Source organism: Setaria italica, chromosome V (assembly GCF_000263155.2).
Source record: "Setaria italica strain Yugu1 chromosome V, Setaria_italica_v2.0, whole genome shotgun sequence".
NCBI lineage: Eukaryota > Viridiplantae > Streptophyta > Magnoliopsida > Poales > Poaceae > Setaria > Setaria italica.
Genome location: NC_028454.1, coordinates 42,645,202 through 42,661,575, shown reverse-complemented (window position 1 = coordinate 42,661,575; position 16,374 = coordinate 42,645,202). Strand labels below are relative to the sequence as shown.

Genomic DNA, 16,374 nt, shown 5'->3' with positions numbered 1-16,374 from the left:
GCTGCAGCCGTAATGCTCAAGTAGTACAGGCCCAGCAGGCTGCAGCATGTTGATGAACCCCTCACGCCGGCACGGTCTGTGCAAGTTCAGATTCATTCGGAGATCTGCGTGGTGGGAACATGGCGGCAGTCCCTGGTAGGTAGACGGACCAATCCACCGGGCGTCGTCACGAGTCACGACCCACCAGCGCGGCATAGAGATAGAGCGCGCGCGATCATGGTCTCGGGGGCTGGAGCGCGACGCCGCCCGCTTGCTCCCGTCACGATTTTGGCCGGCACTGCCGTGTCCACACGGGCGCCCGTCTCGCGACACGCGGTGACGGCATGGCGGTGGGCAAGCGGGCGGGGAAAGCCTCCGCCAACTTGCTGCCGTGCCGAGAGCTTGTGGTGGCCGCGAGGGGAGGCCGCCGCGCAGCGCAAGCAACCGAGGTGTCCGGACACGGGTGGGCGGGAACTCGGGAAGCGTGGGCTTCGTGCGTCGTGGCGGTGATGACTGATGAGCAGGCCGTCGGGCGAGGGAAACAAAAGCGGTTTGGTAGGGGTACTTGTCCGGGAAGTAACAGGTAACGGAATCTGTCGCTGCCACAAGTATCTCGCGCACGGGGATCGGCGTGGAAAATGCACGGGAACGGAGAACCTGTAGCCCTGTAGCCGGAGGAAGGAAAGGAACGGTTTGTTCCGTTGCGTCCCCAATTAACCGGTCACTGACCAGCAACCTATGCTATGGTGGGCAAGGTACGGGAGCTCAGAGAGGGAATTCCACGCCACCAAAATGAAGTTTCAGAGATCCTTGCGTACTATAACTTTTGAGTTGAATCATGAATGTAAACGCTCGGCGACTAGATTACATGAAACGCAGGTTAGAAAAGAAAGGTCGTGGTACATTCCACCCGGAGAGTTCACATTGCAGCTTTCAGGAACACGTTACATTAGTTTGGCAAATCATTTGGGTGAGCTCCGTCATCACCATGCAACGAGCTGGTACTTGGGCCATGTTTAGTTACTCCCAACTTCCAACTTTGACACTATGCAAAAAGAAGATTCCCCATCACATCAAACTTGCGGTACATGCATGGAGTACTAAATGTAGATGAAATTAAAAACTAATTGCACAGTTTTGTTGTACTTTGCGAGACGAATCTTTTAAGCCTAATTAGTCAATATTTGGACAATAATTCACAAATACAAACGAAACGCTACAGTGTGCTACAGTGCTGTAACAGTAATTTGGCACCTCCCAAATTCCCCAACTAAACACGGCCTTGGTAGGAAGGAAGTCTAGCTAGCGAAGCAATTAGTAGCATTAACGACACGACATGGCAGAGCTGGCTGGTCAAATCACGAGATCAACGGCGTACGTGCGGTAGGCGAAAGAGTCATAATTTATCTCCTGACCTCATGTGATCCCGGGGGGCAAATGGGCAATGAAACTGGTGTCCGAATTCAAATATTCCTGTTCCAAACATGATGGCAGATGAAGCAATTGTTGACCTCGCACATGCCCATGGAATTTTTTCGGATGGGGACCCATTAACCAACCTTCCTTCCCAGCTGCCTCAGATGAAGAGAAAAGAGATAGAAGCAGAACTCCGTCTGGAAATTCATCAGGTACAGTACGTAGTACACGAAAACCAGCACAACACGCAGTACGTGATACGAACCAACAATGTCAAGGGGTTTGAAAATCACATCGCCGCAAGGCGTAGAGTAAACGGAGATTATTGGGTCAGCAAAATTTATCCACGTCCACGTCGGACTTACCCGCAAGAAACTCCCGTTTGTGTTTTGACACAAGGATAAGAACTCAGTTTACAGGCTGACTGACAGGTGGTGGTGGAGAAACCTCAAAAGTAAAAGAAGATCCCGATGGTTCATCTCCTTTTTCACTGGAAAATGAACTGTGTTTCATGCCATTCATGATCCATCCCAGGAACTGGAGTATAGCCAACAGCTCCGAACAATTTACAGTTGCGTTTTACATTCTTTAGTTCATCTCGCTGTCCGTGTGAATGCAGCTTCAATAAGAACAAAACCTCAGTGACGTATGACACAAAACCATCAACTTCCACCCCACCAAGTTCACTGCCCCTGAGTCCCTGACAATGTGAAACAGAAAAGTCAAAGAGAAGGAATCTATTCGCAGAAGTTAATTCCGCAGGAAATTCGGAGGATTACTTCGAATCCAGCAGGCAGTCGGCTCGTTTATCCTGTGTGTTTTACTACTTATACTTTTCCCCTTGTCCTTTTACCTGTCGACCTACCTAGGTTGGTTGGCTAACTACCACTACAACGCCACATTCACAATTTCACGGTTAAACAACAAAGAAAGCTTTCCGGCAAAACTAAGGCCATGTCAGTTTCTCCAAAAATTCTTCGGTGCCTAACTTGCCACACCATGTTATCTTTGTAGTATTCTTCTTATTTCCTTGGAGCACCCACATAAATTTTTGTGTACCTACCAACAGCACACCACATGATGATGATGTATTCTCGAACTGGTATATCCCCGCATGGCACAAATGGCAAAGCATACGCCGAATCGGATGCGCAAATCACAAGATGCTCCAAACCATTGCCCCTACACAAAACCAAGAAATGGAAAGGGGGAAATCATCCGGTTCTGAAGAAAAGGGAAACATGCGAAATGATATTCTCATCATCCACATCAGTCATCTCCATTAGAAACTCTCTTTTTTCATGCTGTTTTTACAGGTTTTTCTTGGGTGTGCCTCTGCCTGACTACTGTTGTGATTTTACGACGCCTCCTATATGTACTGGCCCTCCTCTAGCGGCCTGAGAAACCGGAACCCCGCCGGCGACGCGGTCTTGCAGCTGCAGGCCTCCCCGCCGCGGACGCCGAGGTGGTAGCACAGGCAGATGGTCGCCCGTTGCTGCTGCTGCTGCTGCTGCTGCGAGGTGGGCGTCGTCGCGGCGGCGGCCGGCGTCTTGGGCGGCGAGCACGGCGGGCCGACGGACAGGTCGAGGTCGAGGTTCAGGTCGGGGCAGCGCGGCGCGTCCGAGCTCCCGCCGCTGCTGCTGTGGCCGTCCTCCGACGGCGCGGGCCTCGCGAACATCGCATTGGGCGGGATGGTGATGGCCGGGCGCGCCGGCCTGGGCGCCGGCGGCGGGGACGGGAAGCCGGCGGTGCTGGACGTGGTGAGCCCGCTGGCCGCGGCAGCGGCGCTCCCGCCGCTGAGCGGGCGGTGCGTCTGCGGGTCGATGCCGCGGCTGAGGAGCTTGCGCTTGATGTGCGTGTTCCAGTAGTTCTTGATCTCGTTGTCCGTCCGGCCGGGCAGCTGCCCCGCGATCAGCGACCACCTGCTCGATCGAGCCCGATCAGTCACCCGCCCGTCGGAAAGAAAGAGAGCGAGAGCGAGAGCGAAGCGGCGGAGTGGAGAGGAAGAGGTCGCTTACTTGTTGCCGAGCAGGGCGTGGAGCTTGATGATGAGCTCGTCGTCTTCGTCGGTGAAGTTGCCGCGCTTGAGGTCCGGGCGGAGGTAGTTCATCCAGCGCAGCCTGCAGCTCTTGCCGCAGCGGAGGAGGCCGGCGGCCTTGGGCAGCGAGCGCCAGCACCCCTCGCCGTGCGCCTTGATGTAGGCGATCAGGCGCTGGTCCTCCTCCTTTGTCCACGCGCCCTTGTTCGTGTGCGCCTTCTCGCAGCACGGAGACCTCCCCATGCCTTCCTCTGCTCTTCTCTTCTCCTTCCTGGCCTTCTTGGGTTCTTGCCCGCGCCGCCGCAGGTGTTTCTTGCCGGACGCCTCTGCTCTGAGCTCGAGTCGAGTTTGCCCCTCGAGTCTCTGAGCGTTAGCTTGGTTATGAAAGGGAAGATCGAGGAGGCAACGGAGCGCGCCGTATATATGGGAGCCAGGCGGTGCGTGCGAGTAAGAGAGGGGGCGTGGATTTTATTCTTTTTTATTTCCCGATTTCTCCCTCCATTGACTGGACCCTACAAGATGCGCGGCATTTGACCGCGCCCGCGCGGGTGCTAGTCTCATACGCATGATCGGCCGACTGGCGGTTAATATTTGAAGCGAAAAATTTACTCCAAAATCAGGGGGCGCTCCAGATTTCACCCAAGTTCAGATGTGCTAGGCATTCTCGGTGGAGTAGTTTGCTAGTTACGCAAACTGTCGTAGCTAGCGCCAATAGAAGTAGAAGTCGAGACAATTTTTTTTTCCTCCTGGGGGTTAGCTAACCCAGCACAGCAGCACCGGAAAGCCATAATTCCGTTGGGCCAGTCCATGATTAGAAAAAGGCCGAGGAGATGAGGAGGGGGAATCCGTTTGGTACTTGTTTCCAAATTCTGGTGGAGCAACCGCCACCGATTGGCTAGCTACCCCATGAGCTGTGCCCGCTGTGCTCCTCTCCTAGCGCTCCGTCATGTGTGGCTAGCCCCCGGCGTTCTCTAATCCACTCCATCCATCCCGAGCCAATAATCTAGCCCTGATTAGGTAGTTCGCCGCGCCAGTTAGCCCGTGTAGGTTGCGGAGTTTGGTAACGTTGGTGGGTGCGGATCGCGTAAACTATCGTATGCCGGGCCCCAACGTGCCCCCGGGTCAAAACGAACATGCCCCGGTTCCCCCTTTCCGTTGGGAACTGCTCGTGCTCGGCTCGGGTGGACACGATTGGCTGCCCGGCTGGGCCCGCGGGATCCGCCGTTCGTTCGATCTCAGGCACGTACGCTATGGATGGGATAAGCCGACGCTACGCTAGGCGGAGAGGTTATCCGTGCACGGACTTTGAGGGCATTCCTAACGGGAGAAATCACAAGTAGTTTTCATATTCTAGATATTGTATCAAGAAATTATCCTTTACAATCCAATTTTTTTTTATCTAAAGTTTAAATGAAAATCCAACCAATCATTCTCCCTTCTAGTATCAGATCCTCTATGCACGTAAAGGAGGCCCGGTGCCTGATGGACTTCCTGTTCCAGGCGCACTGGATCCAGATGAGGCCGTTGGAAATCGATGGTTTCTCCCCAATGTCATTTCTCTAGTTTCTTGGTGCGTTGATTCCCGTGAAGACTTAATTTCGTGAGAAGGAAACCATTTCTTAGTTGTGTGTTCTCTCTCTACATTAACTTCATTGTCACATGAGCAAAAAGCTAAGTTGTCAAGGTAATTAATAGACATAGAAACTATCATCAATATTCCATTGGAACTGCCCTGTGTGAGATCCCCCGAGTCGTTTTCACCTGTCGGCGTTACGAGAGCACGCGGGAAAGAAGGCTTACAAGGAGCAGCTGAAGGTCTGCCATGCGTCCCAACCCCGACCCCCGTCCTCCACCGCCGCCGCTGCCACTAAGCCACCAGCAAACCCCACCACCGCGCACCCTCCGCTGCTGCCTCCCTTCGAACTAGCGCCACTCCCCTACACTGAATCAGCCACACATAGCCCAAAATCGTTCTGGGAGCAGTTCTTCCGCGAGCCCCCCCCCCCCCCCGGCCGCCACGCCATGGGCAACCCCGCCTCGATGAGGATGATTCCGTGTCAGAAACGCCGGATCCGCAGGCACCGGCGATGGATTTGAAGGTATGTGCGCAGGATCCAGCACCAACGAGGCAGGATCCGCCCCCTTTTCACGGCGAATCGATGGAGGTCCTATGCGGAGGCAGTAAAGCTAGGGGGAGTCAATACTCTCAACGGCCGAAGAGGCAGCACACCTCTCGCCCTCAAGGACGCCGCATTCAAGCCGGTGAGTTGACAAGGCCACGACGCACTAACTTCAGGGAGAAGGAGTCATGGCCGCGCCAGTGCTCCCCATCAGGCCCTCCAGCCAAGCTACCACGCCTCCGTCCAGGAATGGATGACAACTACAAGGCGCAGGATGCATTCAAAGCACATCACGCCGCCCCAACCCACCCAGCCTGAAGCGACCGGCAGCGCGATGAGGAGTCAAAGCACGCAACAACCATTGCGCTTGACGCCTTCAATTGCATCACTGTCGGATGGTGTTTCACCTGTCTCACCAAAGAGCACTGCGCGGCCAGCTACAGAGACCCTGTACACTACTTCCTCTGCCGTCGCTTGAGGCACCGGGCACTCTTCTGCAGAAACCAGCGTCCTTACCATCCTGCTCAACCTCGTCACCGGCCACCCAAACCTCATCCCCGCCCACCACCTGCCACAGCTCATCCCCAAGCACCGCCAAAGCACTCTCCACTACCACCGCCGCCGCCGCACCACCCAAGCCATCCATCCCTAACCTCCTCCCATCCTCGTCCACCAACTACACCAGCCACTACACGTCCCTGTCCGCCACCACCGCCACCTTCGCCACCTCTGAAGCTGCCCCTACCACCATCGCGGATGGCGATTGGCGACCCAAACACCCGCCCTGACAAGGAGACCATCATCATCCCTAACTCCTTTGACCTTGAGCGAGATGCCAAGGAATGGGAGGAGACGACTTTGGTCCCATGGGCTCTCACGCGGCGCTGGTGCCAAAGACATTAAAGATCTCCTTCTGGACATGCTGCGCCTCCAGAGGGGTGAAGTCATTGTCACCATGCATCAGACGGAGCCGTTCCTCATCTGCTTCATTGACAGTGCCCACTGTGCTGCAGCACGCAACAGTGGACGCTTCCAAGGCCGCGGCATCGACATATGCTTGCATCCATGGCGCAGCCTAAGCCACGCGCTCGGCTTGCGCATCTTCTTCTGGGTGCGTCTCCACATTGACGGCATTCCGATACACGCGTGCACACTGGACATCGTCGAGCGCATCATCGGCACGTGCTGCGCCCTCCAAATTATCAACTCTGAACTTGTCCAGCCCACCGACACCAGCCACACCGATCTATGGGCTTGGACAGTGAACCCAAGTGAAATTCCCAAGTGAGTGTCACTCATTTTCACTCACCAACCTTCCGACAAGTCTTCATCGATCGCCGTCTCCACATCGCAGCTGGACTGCTGGCAACAGGGGGTGCGCTATGAGGTCGTCCTGCACTTGGGCGTGCTGGAGGACCACACCGCGGCGGCTTGCGACCTTGACGATGCCGTGAACAACCCCTCCAATTTCAACTCTGCGTGCTGGGGCTACGCCGGGCGCTATGGGGTGCCGAGCGACGCTCCCTCGGACGCACACGCAAAGTTCCCCACAAGGCTTCCCTCGCCACCGCGGGAATAGGAGCCACGGGAGGGCGGCCACGACGAACATGACAGGAGCGGCAAGCGCGAGGACGACGACCGACGACATCGCGATGCCAGCCGGGGGGGTGGCAAGGGCTCATGTGATGACATGCCCTCCCGCTGGCCGCACCACAACGATGACGGCTACGAACACCCGGGAAGAGGGCGCGAAAGAAATGTCAAGCTCCATGGCCATCGAGGCCAGGATGCAGTGTGTCACGAGCGCAAGTGGCAGTGGGCCACCACTTCCTAGGCCACAACGGTCCAACAGGGCAAATGCGCACCGTGACAACTAGGCCTGTCAGCTGGCGCAGTTCTCCTGCGGAGCGCACTCCTGCTCCAGGCAACGTCGATGTTGCCGCGCCAGAGGAGGCACTCGCGTCGCCTCCAGACAGCGTGCCGACTCCGCCACAAGGCGACTCTACACCAGCACCTTCCGTCCACGACCTCTTCAGCAACACAAAACCACCAGCGCTGCAACTACAACCAGCTTGACGTGCGAAGCAGCGCCATACTTTTGACATGAACGAGGTTCGTCGAAGCGCTCGCCTGGCGAGGAAACCGGCGATGATGGCCATCGAACGAGCGCAGAGAAACTTATGGAGGAAGCTTGGCACCAGCGATGATGAGTTTGCTCCCATCGAGCGCGTCCTGCAAGACTTCATCAGCATGTTCCAGGGAGCCCTTTTGGAGTTCATTATATGCGCCATGACTGCTTTCTTCAAACTTGATGATGCTGTGGCGGAACAGATGAATGACGTAGTACTATGCACGGTGGGCGATGTCGTGGACGACCTGCAGCAGGAGCAGAACACTGTGATACCCACTACGCAAGCTACCTCTGCGCATCACCTGCACGTGTTGTATCTCCTGTTTAGCGACAAAACTGCACTGTTTCGCCACTTCCTCACCCTGCTGGCTGCGACCTTCGGGGAGGATGACTCACTAACCCTGCTGGCATCGACCTTCGGGCAAAACATGTGAACTGTAAACCGTGCCTTGCTGGGCATGACCTTCGGGCGAACCGTGCGTCAAACCGTCTAGAACCCTTATGGCAAGAACTGCATGCGACACACGCCTACGACTACAGTAGCCTACCTTTATAGACCACCTGCATGTGGTAACACCGTCAGCGACTAAAATGAATCCAGATGATAGGTAACTTCGAAATTATGTGCTAGAATGTGTGAGATCTAAACGCCCATGCTAGATGCTTGACAGTGCGCGAAACACTAGCGACAACAACGTGTCACATAGCTTGCCTACAGGAAACGAAGCTAAAAAATATAGATGCAACTCTAGCTACCTTCCTAGCGGGACACCGCCTGAATAATTTTGTCTGCAAACCGGTGATAGGCATAAAGGGAGGGATCCTCATTCTCTGGGATGACATTGTAATCGACATAGAGGATGTCCACATTGGTATCTTCTCCATCTCGGCCCCAACGGTGGTCAAGCACAGCGCATCATCCTTCCGCTTAACGACAGTATATGGCCCATCACGGCAAAATACTAAACCCGCCTTCCTACGACACCGACATGCTATAAAGCCGGCTGACGATACACGATGGCTTGTCTTGGGGGATTTCAATCTCATCTACACGGCACACCGTTTGATGAGGAGTTTTCGATCAGCACTACACTATTGCGGTCTAAAAGAAATGCACTTGCAGAATAGAAAATTCACCTGGAGTAACGCTAGACGCTAGCCGACATTAATACATCTGGACATGGTGTTCTGCACCGAAAGTTGGGATTTATACTTCAACGACCATGTACTGCACGCGCTCTCCTCTTCACACTCAGACCACTGTCCGCTACTATTAGCGCAGCAATCTGGACCTCGACGCCCAACGCCTTTCAAATTCAAAAACTTCTGGACACGCCTTCTAGGTTTCCACGATGTAGTCACACGGGAGTGGTCAAAGTGGACGAGCCACATGGAACTGAAGCATCCCCACCTCAGCGAAGACTAAATGTGATGCAAATATCAGTCCCAGGAGGCTGCTAACACATTTATTCAACAGATAGTTCAAATACCGTATAACTCCTGAGGGAGTGGGTGCGAAAGCCACGCTGTGATAAGAAGCAAATAAATAACAGCGGCTAGCCAAGCGACTGCCAAAAGACAGCACTAGGGACTACACGGCAGCAAAAGCATCTTGTGAAGGCCAATACCACAGGTAGCATTGGGTGCGGACACAACCTCCTACTCGAAGTCCTTAGCGACGAAGTCCGGGTCTTCCTCTGTAGCAACGAGGCAAGGGTGAGTACAAAAGTACTCAACAAGTCCAACCCCATCCACGGAGGGGGATACAGTCACGATTATGCACAGGATATTAGCAAGGATAAGGCTAAGGTTCATTTGCAATAAAGCTAGATTTTTCAACACATGCAAGGGTTTATTTTAAAAGAGTTTTAGCTTTTCCTTTAGTAACCGAACAATAAGTGGGGTTGATCCTACACAAAGGATCCAAATTTTATCGCTATCGGACTCCCCGTCCACCATAGCCCACGGCACAACTACCAGACACTTCCAAAATCCAACACACGCCATAAAAACCATTCATCTCCAAGTGCTAGTTATGTGACCAAGCCATAACTCGTCCAATGCCGTGGACACGGATACCCGGATAGGTTTTAACTCTGCAAAGGTTGTACACTTTTCCCACAAGTAGGGTACCGCAACACGATCACCTTAGTGCCGGTGCGGATCCTAACAAAGCCATTACCCACCTTAGCTAAGACTGACTAGTCCACACGAAAGCAACCAAGGGGTTAACGACCTACCATCGAGGTCTTAACCAGGACTTAAGTCACAAAGATCTTATCCCTTTTCCATGGGCTCCCGTTGCTCACCAGCTCACCCGAAGACTAACAGTTTAGCTAGTGGGATTTATGCTAAGCCGTTGGCCATACAACGGTCAAGTGGTTGCACGATGGTTGAATTAGGCAAGATGACACATCAACTTGGTCCTTTACCATGACAAGATTGATGTCTCCTAACCTTGCTCAACCACTAAGGTACGAGCCCACAATTTGGTATTTCACACCAGAAACACCCATCCACCTCATCTAAGCATTTCTTACCTTTATACCCGAAAACCTATTTTTTCTCAGTTGAAAACACTCACACATTTATTTTCTAAATAAACCATTGTAGTCATGATTGAATTTGAATAACAAGGTCCTAAGCTTTCTAGCAGTAATTATCATCTAAATAGAGCAAGTCATATTTAGAGATAATTATAGATCAATCAAGGAATGTTCATAACAATCAAGGGTGGCTATCCAACCATGTCTTGCAATAAAACAATATGCACTTTTTATAAAATAGGCCAATAGGTTGTGTTTGAAAAACTAGGAATAAATATGCATCAAAGGGTGAGATTGGACTTGCCGTCCTCAAAGCCTTCCGGGAGTTCCGGCTCGCGTTGCTGGTCCTCGGGCTCGTGCTCGCGGTCAAACTCCTCCTCATGCTCCTCCTTGGGTACTCCGCGATCTACGGCACACACAAACGAGCACACAATAAATAAAAAGAAAATAAGATTTTACCGATTGAGCTCCGAACAGAGAACGCGAACGAAAAATAGGTAGAATGAGTATTTATGGGAAATTTGGATATGGATCGGCGGAAATATACTGGGGGATGACATGGTTGAATTTGGGATTAATTGGAGGAAGTTTGGCGCATGAAATGACGAGTTAAACATGTATTAGGGGCTTAAAAGGAGATTTAGGACTGATCTGCGATAAACCAAGGACTTATTTGTAAATATTTCTGGAGGTGGAGGGGCTAATCTGTGAGAAGTCCTTGAGAGTGGTGGAAGGGTTATTTCACAAAATAGAGAAAAGTGGGGGTTAGATCGGAATTTGGGGGCTTCTTCTTCCTTTCTCCCTGTACCGAGACAGAGGAGTTGGGGGAAGGGGCGGCCGGCCTAGGGCGGCGGCCTAGGCTCGTCGGCGGCGAGGGGAGGTGGCAGGAAAGGGTAGAGGAGACCGTGGGGGCTCCGTTTTACTACTTACCTTGGAGTTTTGAGGATGGGGAGGCGGGCGGCCGGCAATGGGTAAGTAGGCGGCGGCGCACGGGTGGGGGCGTCACTGGCGGCGGTGGGACAGGAGGCGACGAGCCGCTGTTCGTGGGGGCCGGCGAGCTCCGGGCGGCGGCCGGTAGGGGCCGGCGCGGCAAGTGGCGCCGGCGTTGGCGCCGGGCGCGCGCAGGAAGGGGGCCGGGGGCGCGCCAGAGGGAGGGGCGGCCGCGGGCGGCACGGCGGACGCGCTGCGGGCTGGTGCCGGGGAGAGCGGGCGCAGGCGCGGCAAAGGGGGAAGGGGCAGGCGGGGCCAAGGGCCGGTGCCAGGAGGAGGCCGGGTACCTGGGGGTCGGGCGCCAGAGGAGTAATGGTGCTAGGCGCCAGGAAGAAGAAAGGAGGAGGGAAGAGAAAAAGGAAGAAGGAAGAAAACAAGGAAGAAAACGAGAAAGAGAGAGAAAGAAAGGGAAAAAGGGAAAAATAAATGGGGGAAAAGAGAAAAATAAAAGGGAGAGCCAGCGGGGATTGCGGCACGTGGTCGGAGCACGCGCGATGGTTTGTCGACCGGCACGCGGAATTTTTTTTGGAAGGGGTAAAATGATGGCTGTCGGCTTTGGGCGCCGGGACGGCGAAATCGCCGGGAAGGTTTTGGGATTTTTGGGAGCTCAACGGTCGCAAGGTTTTGAAAGCTATTTTTAACGGGTGATTTAAGTTTGTGATTTTTGCGGATGTTACAAGAACCTTTCCACAGACTAGGGCACAAACTGCATGCCACTGCTCACGCACATGGAGCAGGTCACTCATCTCAGACGCCAAACTTAAGCTGCATATGGCCCAAGAAGTTATCCTACGCCTTGACATGGCTGAAGAGACGAGACAACTATATGACGCAGAATACTCCGTGCGCCATAAGTTAAAGAGGAGACTATTAGGATGGGCGGCCATAGAAAAGGCAAGGAAAAAACAGTGCTCCAGAATCACTTACCTACGCGAGGGTGATGCAAACACAAAGTTCTTCCATCTAAAAGTAAATGCTAGAAGAAGGAAAAATTTTATCCAGAGGCTAAAGAAGGAATAGGGCTGGGCACTAACACACGAAGATAAAAAGATGGTGATCCAAGATCACTTCAACAACATGATGCAACCACCTAAGCAACGCCCCAAAGACCTAAATTGGGAGATCATAGACTTCCCAACGGTTGATTTACCAGCGCTAGACAACCCCTTCTCAGAAGAGGAAGTACTACACAGCATCGCTGAACTCCTGAAGAGCAAAGCGCCAGGACCAGACGGCTTCACCGGTCTCTTCTTCAAATCGTGTTGGCACATAATCAAAGGGGATGTCATAGCAGCAGTCAACTCCTTCCCCAACATCCGTTGCAGGGACTTGAACCTCGTCAACACGGCTAATGTAGTATTAATCCCCAAGAAGGAGGGCGCCGAAACAATCCAAGACTACAGGCCAATCAGTTTGGTACATGCCATCGCCAAGATTATAAGCAAAATCCTTGGGTTACGTCTAGCCCCATTTATGGACGCACTAATCTCATCGGGCCAAAGCGCCTTCATCAAAGGAAGAAGTATTCACGACAACTTCCTCTACATTAGGAATATGGCTCGATGATTCTATAGAAATAGAACACCAGCCTTATTAATGAAACTGGATATCTCAAAGGCTTTTGACTCAGTGCGCTGGGATTACCTACTATCACTGCTACAACACACAGGCTTTCCATCTAGGTGGCGTGACTGGCTTGCGGCGATGCTCACGACTTGCTTTTCAAAAATCCTACTCAATGGCACCCCATCAGATACGATTATGCACGGTCGTGGACTAAGACAAGGAGACCCACTCTCCCCCCTCCTCCTCATCCTAGCGATAGACCCACTTTACCATCTAATATGCAAAGCGACCGACATGGGCCTACTTAGCAATTTAGGGTGGCAAGCCACGCACGCACGAATCTCAAGGTACACTGACGACGGAGTGATCTTCATAAAACCAACAGCTACAGACATGGAAAACACAACGCATTGGTTTGAGGACAAATCTACAAAAAACAAGCGGCGCGCCTATCAACTGTGGCTGCATCAGCATGGATCAAATTCTATCAGGGCTACCAATAACTCGAATAGGATTCCTGATAAGATACCTGGGCCTGCTCCTTACGATAAGAAGACTAAAGAAGATCGATTTCCAATCCTTAATTGACAAAGCAACAGGAAAACTCTCGGGATGGAACGGACGCAACCTCAACCAAGTGGGACGCACCTGCCTTACCAAAGCGGTTTTGACAGCGCAACCGTTGTACCTGATGATGGTCCTTAAGGTCCCGCAAGAAGTAATCGAAGGCATAGACAAAGTAAGGAAAAGATTCCTGTGGGCAGGCGACACAGAATTGACCAAAGGAAAATGCAAGGTAAACTGGATCAGAACCTGCCTGCTAAAACAAAGCGGAGGATTAGGGGTACTAAATCTTCACAAGTTCGAAAGGGCGCTCAGACTACGGTGGCTATGGCATGAATGGGAATCGCCGCAGAAAGTGTGGGTTGGAATGGAAACGCTGTGCATTGACAACGACAGACTTTTATTCGCGGCCTGCACGACGATCACGATGGGGAACGGTCACAAGACTAGCTTCTGGCGATCAAGTTGGCTGCAAGGCTGTAGACTGAGGGATATTGCGCCAAACATCTTCGCCATATCCAGAAGGGAAAAAAAAGAAGCGTCGTGGAGGCCTTGCAGGGAAATACTTAGATCACGGATATTAACATACGAGATGGCATGACGGCATGGCATTTATAGGAATTCATGACACTATGGTGGCTAATATCAGCGGTGCGGCCGGAACCACAGTAGGAAGATATAATGCGATGGAAACTTACTACGAGCGGCAAGTACTCTCCGGCTTCGGCGTATAAAGCACAGTTCCTTAGCTCCACAAAGGCACCGCATAGCAAAGCACTCTGGCGATCTTGGGCGCCACCAAAATGCAAATTCTTTGCATGGTTAATACTACAAAACCAAGTGTGGACGGCTGACCGCCTAGCGCGCAGGAGATGCACATTTCCCTTCATGCACCCTATGCAGACGTGAAATGGAGATGGCATATCACCTCATTGGGGCATGCAGATTGACCAAAAGGATTCGGGGCCTGGTGGTGGATTGGACAGCATAACCAAACTCGCATCCCTTAGCCTAGCGCCCAAGCGACAACGTCCTAGGCTGATAGATAACCATGACTACTAAAATACAAGCTCCCAGGAATGGAACGTGCTTTATTGTCCTGCTTATCATGTGGGAAGTCTAGAAGGAAAGGAACAGACGGATCTTCAATTAAGAGGAAATGTTACCTCTTACACTTTTTGCAAAAATCAAGGTAGTAGTCGGAGCATGGGTAGTAGCGGGGGTAAAAGATTTAGCGTTTTTCATTTTTCGTGAGTAATTGCGTTTGTTACGGTACCCTCTTTCCGGCTAGCTGGATATACAAACCTTCTCTATCAATGAAATAGGCACGAGATCTCGTGCTTATTCGTTCGAAAAAGAGAGCGCGGGTGGGCAGCGGGCGGGACAGCGACGACACTCTGGCCGCACGCCGTTTGAAAAAAAAGAGGCTAGAACCATGGGTCGAAAAGGCTATTCCACGGCGTTTTCAGCGAGTTAAATGCCCGGCAAGGCGGCAACAGTTCCGTTGGCTTCGCCATTACAGCTCCGCGCGCTCGCTCAACGCCCCTGGGCGGCATGATGAAAACGCCGCCCGGTGTGAGATAGAGAGAGAGATACACCAACGCTGACGGCGACCTGAGATACAGTGCGGCTCGACGGTAGGAGAGGGAGCTACTCTACTAAGCTACCACCAGTGATTACCGTTTAGCGGCCAACTCCAACCGCCCTGCCCTAATGAGTTCTGGCACGGCGTCGCTGGTCTCGTTGGGACCGATCGCGACAAAAAGGTAGCTAATAAACCCTTCCGTGTTTCTGTTTTGATATACTTCCAGATTCCAGAAGGCGTCCGGGCTAAATTAACCCGGCCGGGATGAGTAAGAGTGTCATTGTGTCAACCACGGGCTAACAACCAACTCCATCTATCTACCGCTAGGAACTGGAAATCTTTGCGCGGATCCGCGCGTGCATTGAAGATTTTTTTTAACCCAGTGGACTTAACAGTGCAGGCAGCCGTGGTGGTAGCTAGCTGCAGCGGAAAACGACTGGAAGGAGAGCGAGCGTGCTGAGGTCGATCGTCCATTCGTCCGGGCCGGGAGAGCGGTGCGCGAGCTCAAAAAAAAGGAGCGAAAGCAATCGCGTCGAGAGGGCCACAAAGTCCGCGGCGAGGCCTGCTGACTGCTCAGCTCAGCTTAGGTCATGTTTAGTTACCTTCCAACTCCCAACTTTGATACTATGAAAAAGAAGATTTTCCATCACATTAAACTTGCGGTACATGCATGGAGTACTAAATGTAGACGAACGCTACAGTGTGCTACAGTGCTGGCACAGTAATTTTGTATCTCCTAATTTAGCCAACTAAACAAGGCGTTAGATCAGCTAGTGGCTCGGAACAGTGGCCAATCTGCCCCTACGCATTGAATGCTGGCACTTGGCAGTGAGGTCAGCGCGTGCCGCCTGCCTGCAGGCTTGCAGGTTGCCGGCGTGCTCTCTCGCACCAGTCACCAGAGGGCGGAGGGATTCGGACGGACAGAGTAGGCAGGGTGCAGTGAATGCTTGTCGCATCAGCTGGATCGGAGCGTGGCTTCGCGAGGAAAAAATCAAAGATACGGAACCGAGGGGGGGTCTTCTCTCTTGTCAGCTTGTGTGTGCAGCGATGGCAGCATATTGGCATGAGCGAAAATGTTAATAATGTTATAATGGCGCGGTTTCTTTCCTGCTAGTGTTAGGCCTTGATAAAACCATGATTACATGACGCAGTATAAGCTTGGCATCTTTGCTGTGTAATTCAGTGTCGGTTCTTCCTTCCCGTGGATGTGCGATCACCATCAGTCCTGCAGAAGCAGAGGCGGAACCGACACGGGTGGTGAGGAAAAACAACAGTGGATTTAGGCCGGCCGAGTGTACTGGATTCGCCCGGATCCGACCGGTCGGGGGCGCGTAGCTTTCAGCCAAGTGCATGCCAAAAGGCAGTAAGGATGTCCCAATTAAGCACGAACCACCGCCGCATCCGCCGAGCGCAAGTGCACCGCCCCCCCGCCAGTCCGC

At 52.8% G+C, this 16,374-nt stretch overlaps 1 protein-coding gene across 1 annotated transcript; it reads right to left on the bottom strand.

The window, feature by feature from the left end:
• Positions 1-2,617: 2,617 nt before the first annotated feature.
• Positions 2,618-3,847, bottom strand: LOC101772177 (myb-related protein 308). The gene is made up of 2 exons (XM_004970683.4): positions 3,414-3,847; positions 2,618-3,317 (listed from the first exon to the last, which is right to left on the bottom strand). Exons 1-2 carry the CDS (start codon positions 3,674-3,676, stop codon positions 2,765-2,767), a joined length of 816 nt encoding a protein of 271 aa, XP_004970740.1. The 5' UTR covers positions 3,677-3,847; the 3' UTR covers positions 2,618-2,764.
• Positions 3,848-16,374: the final 12,527 nt, after the last annotated feature.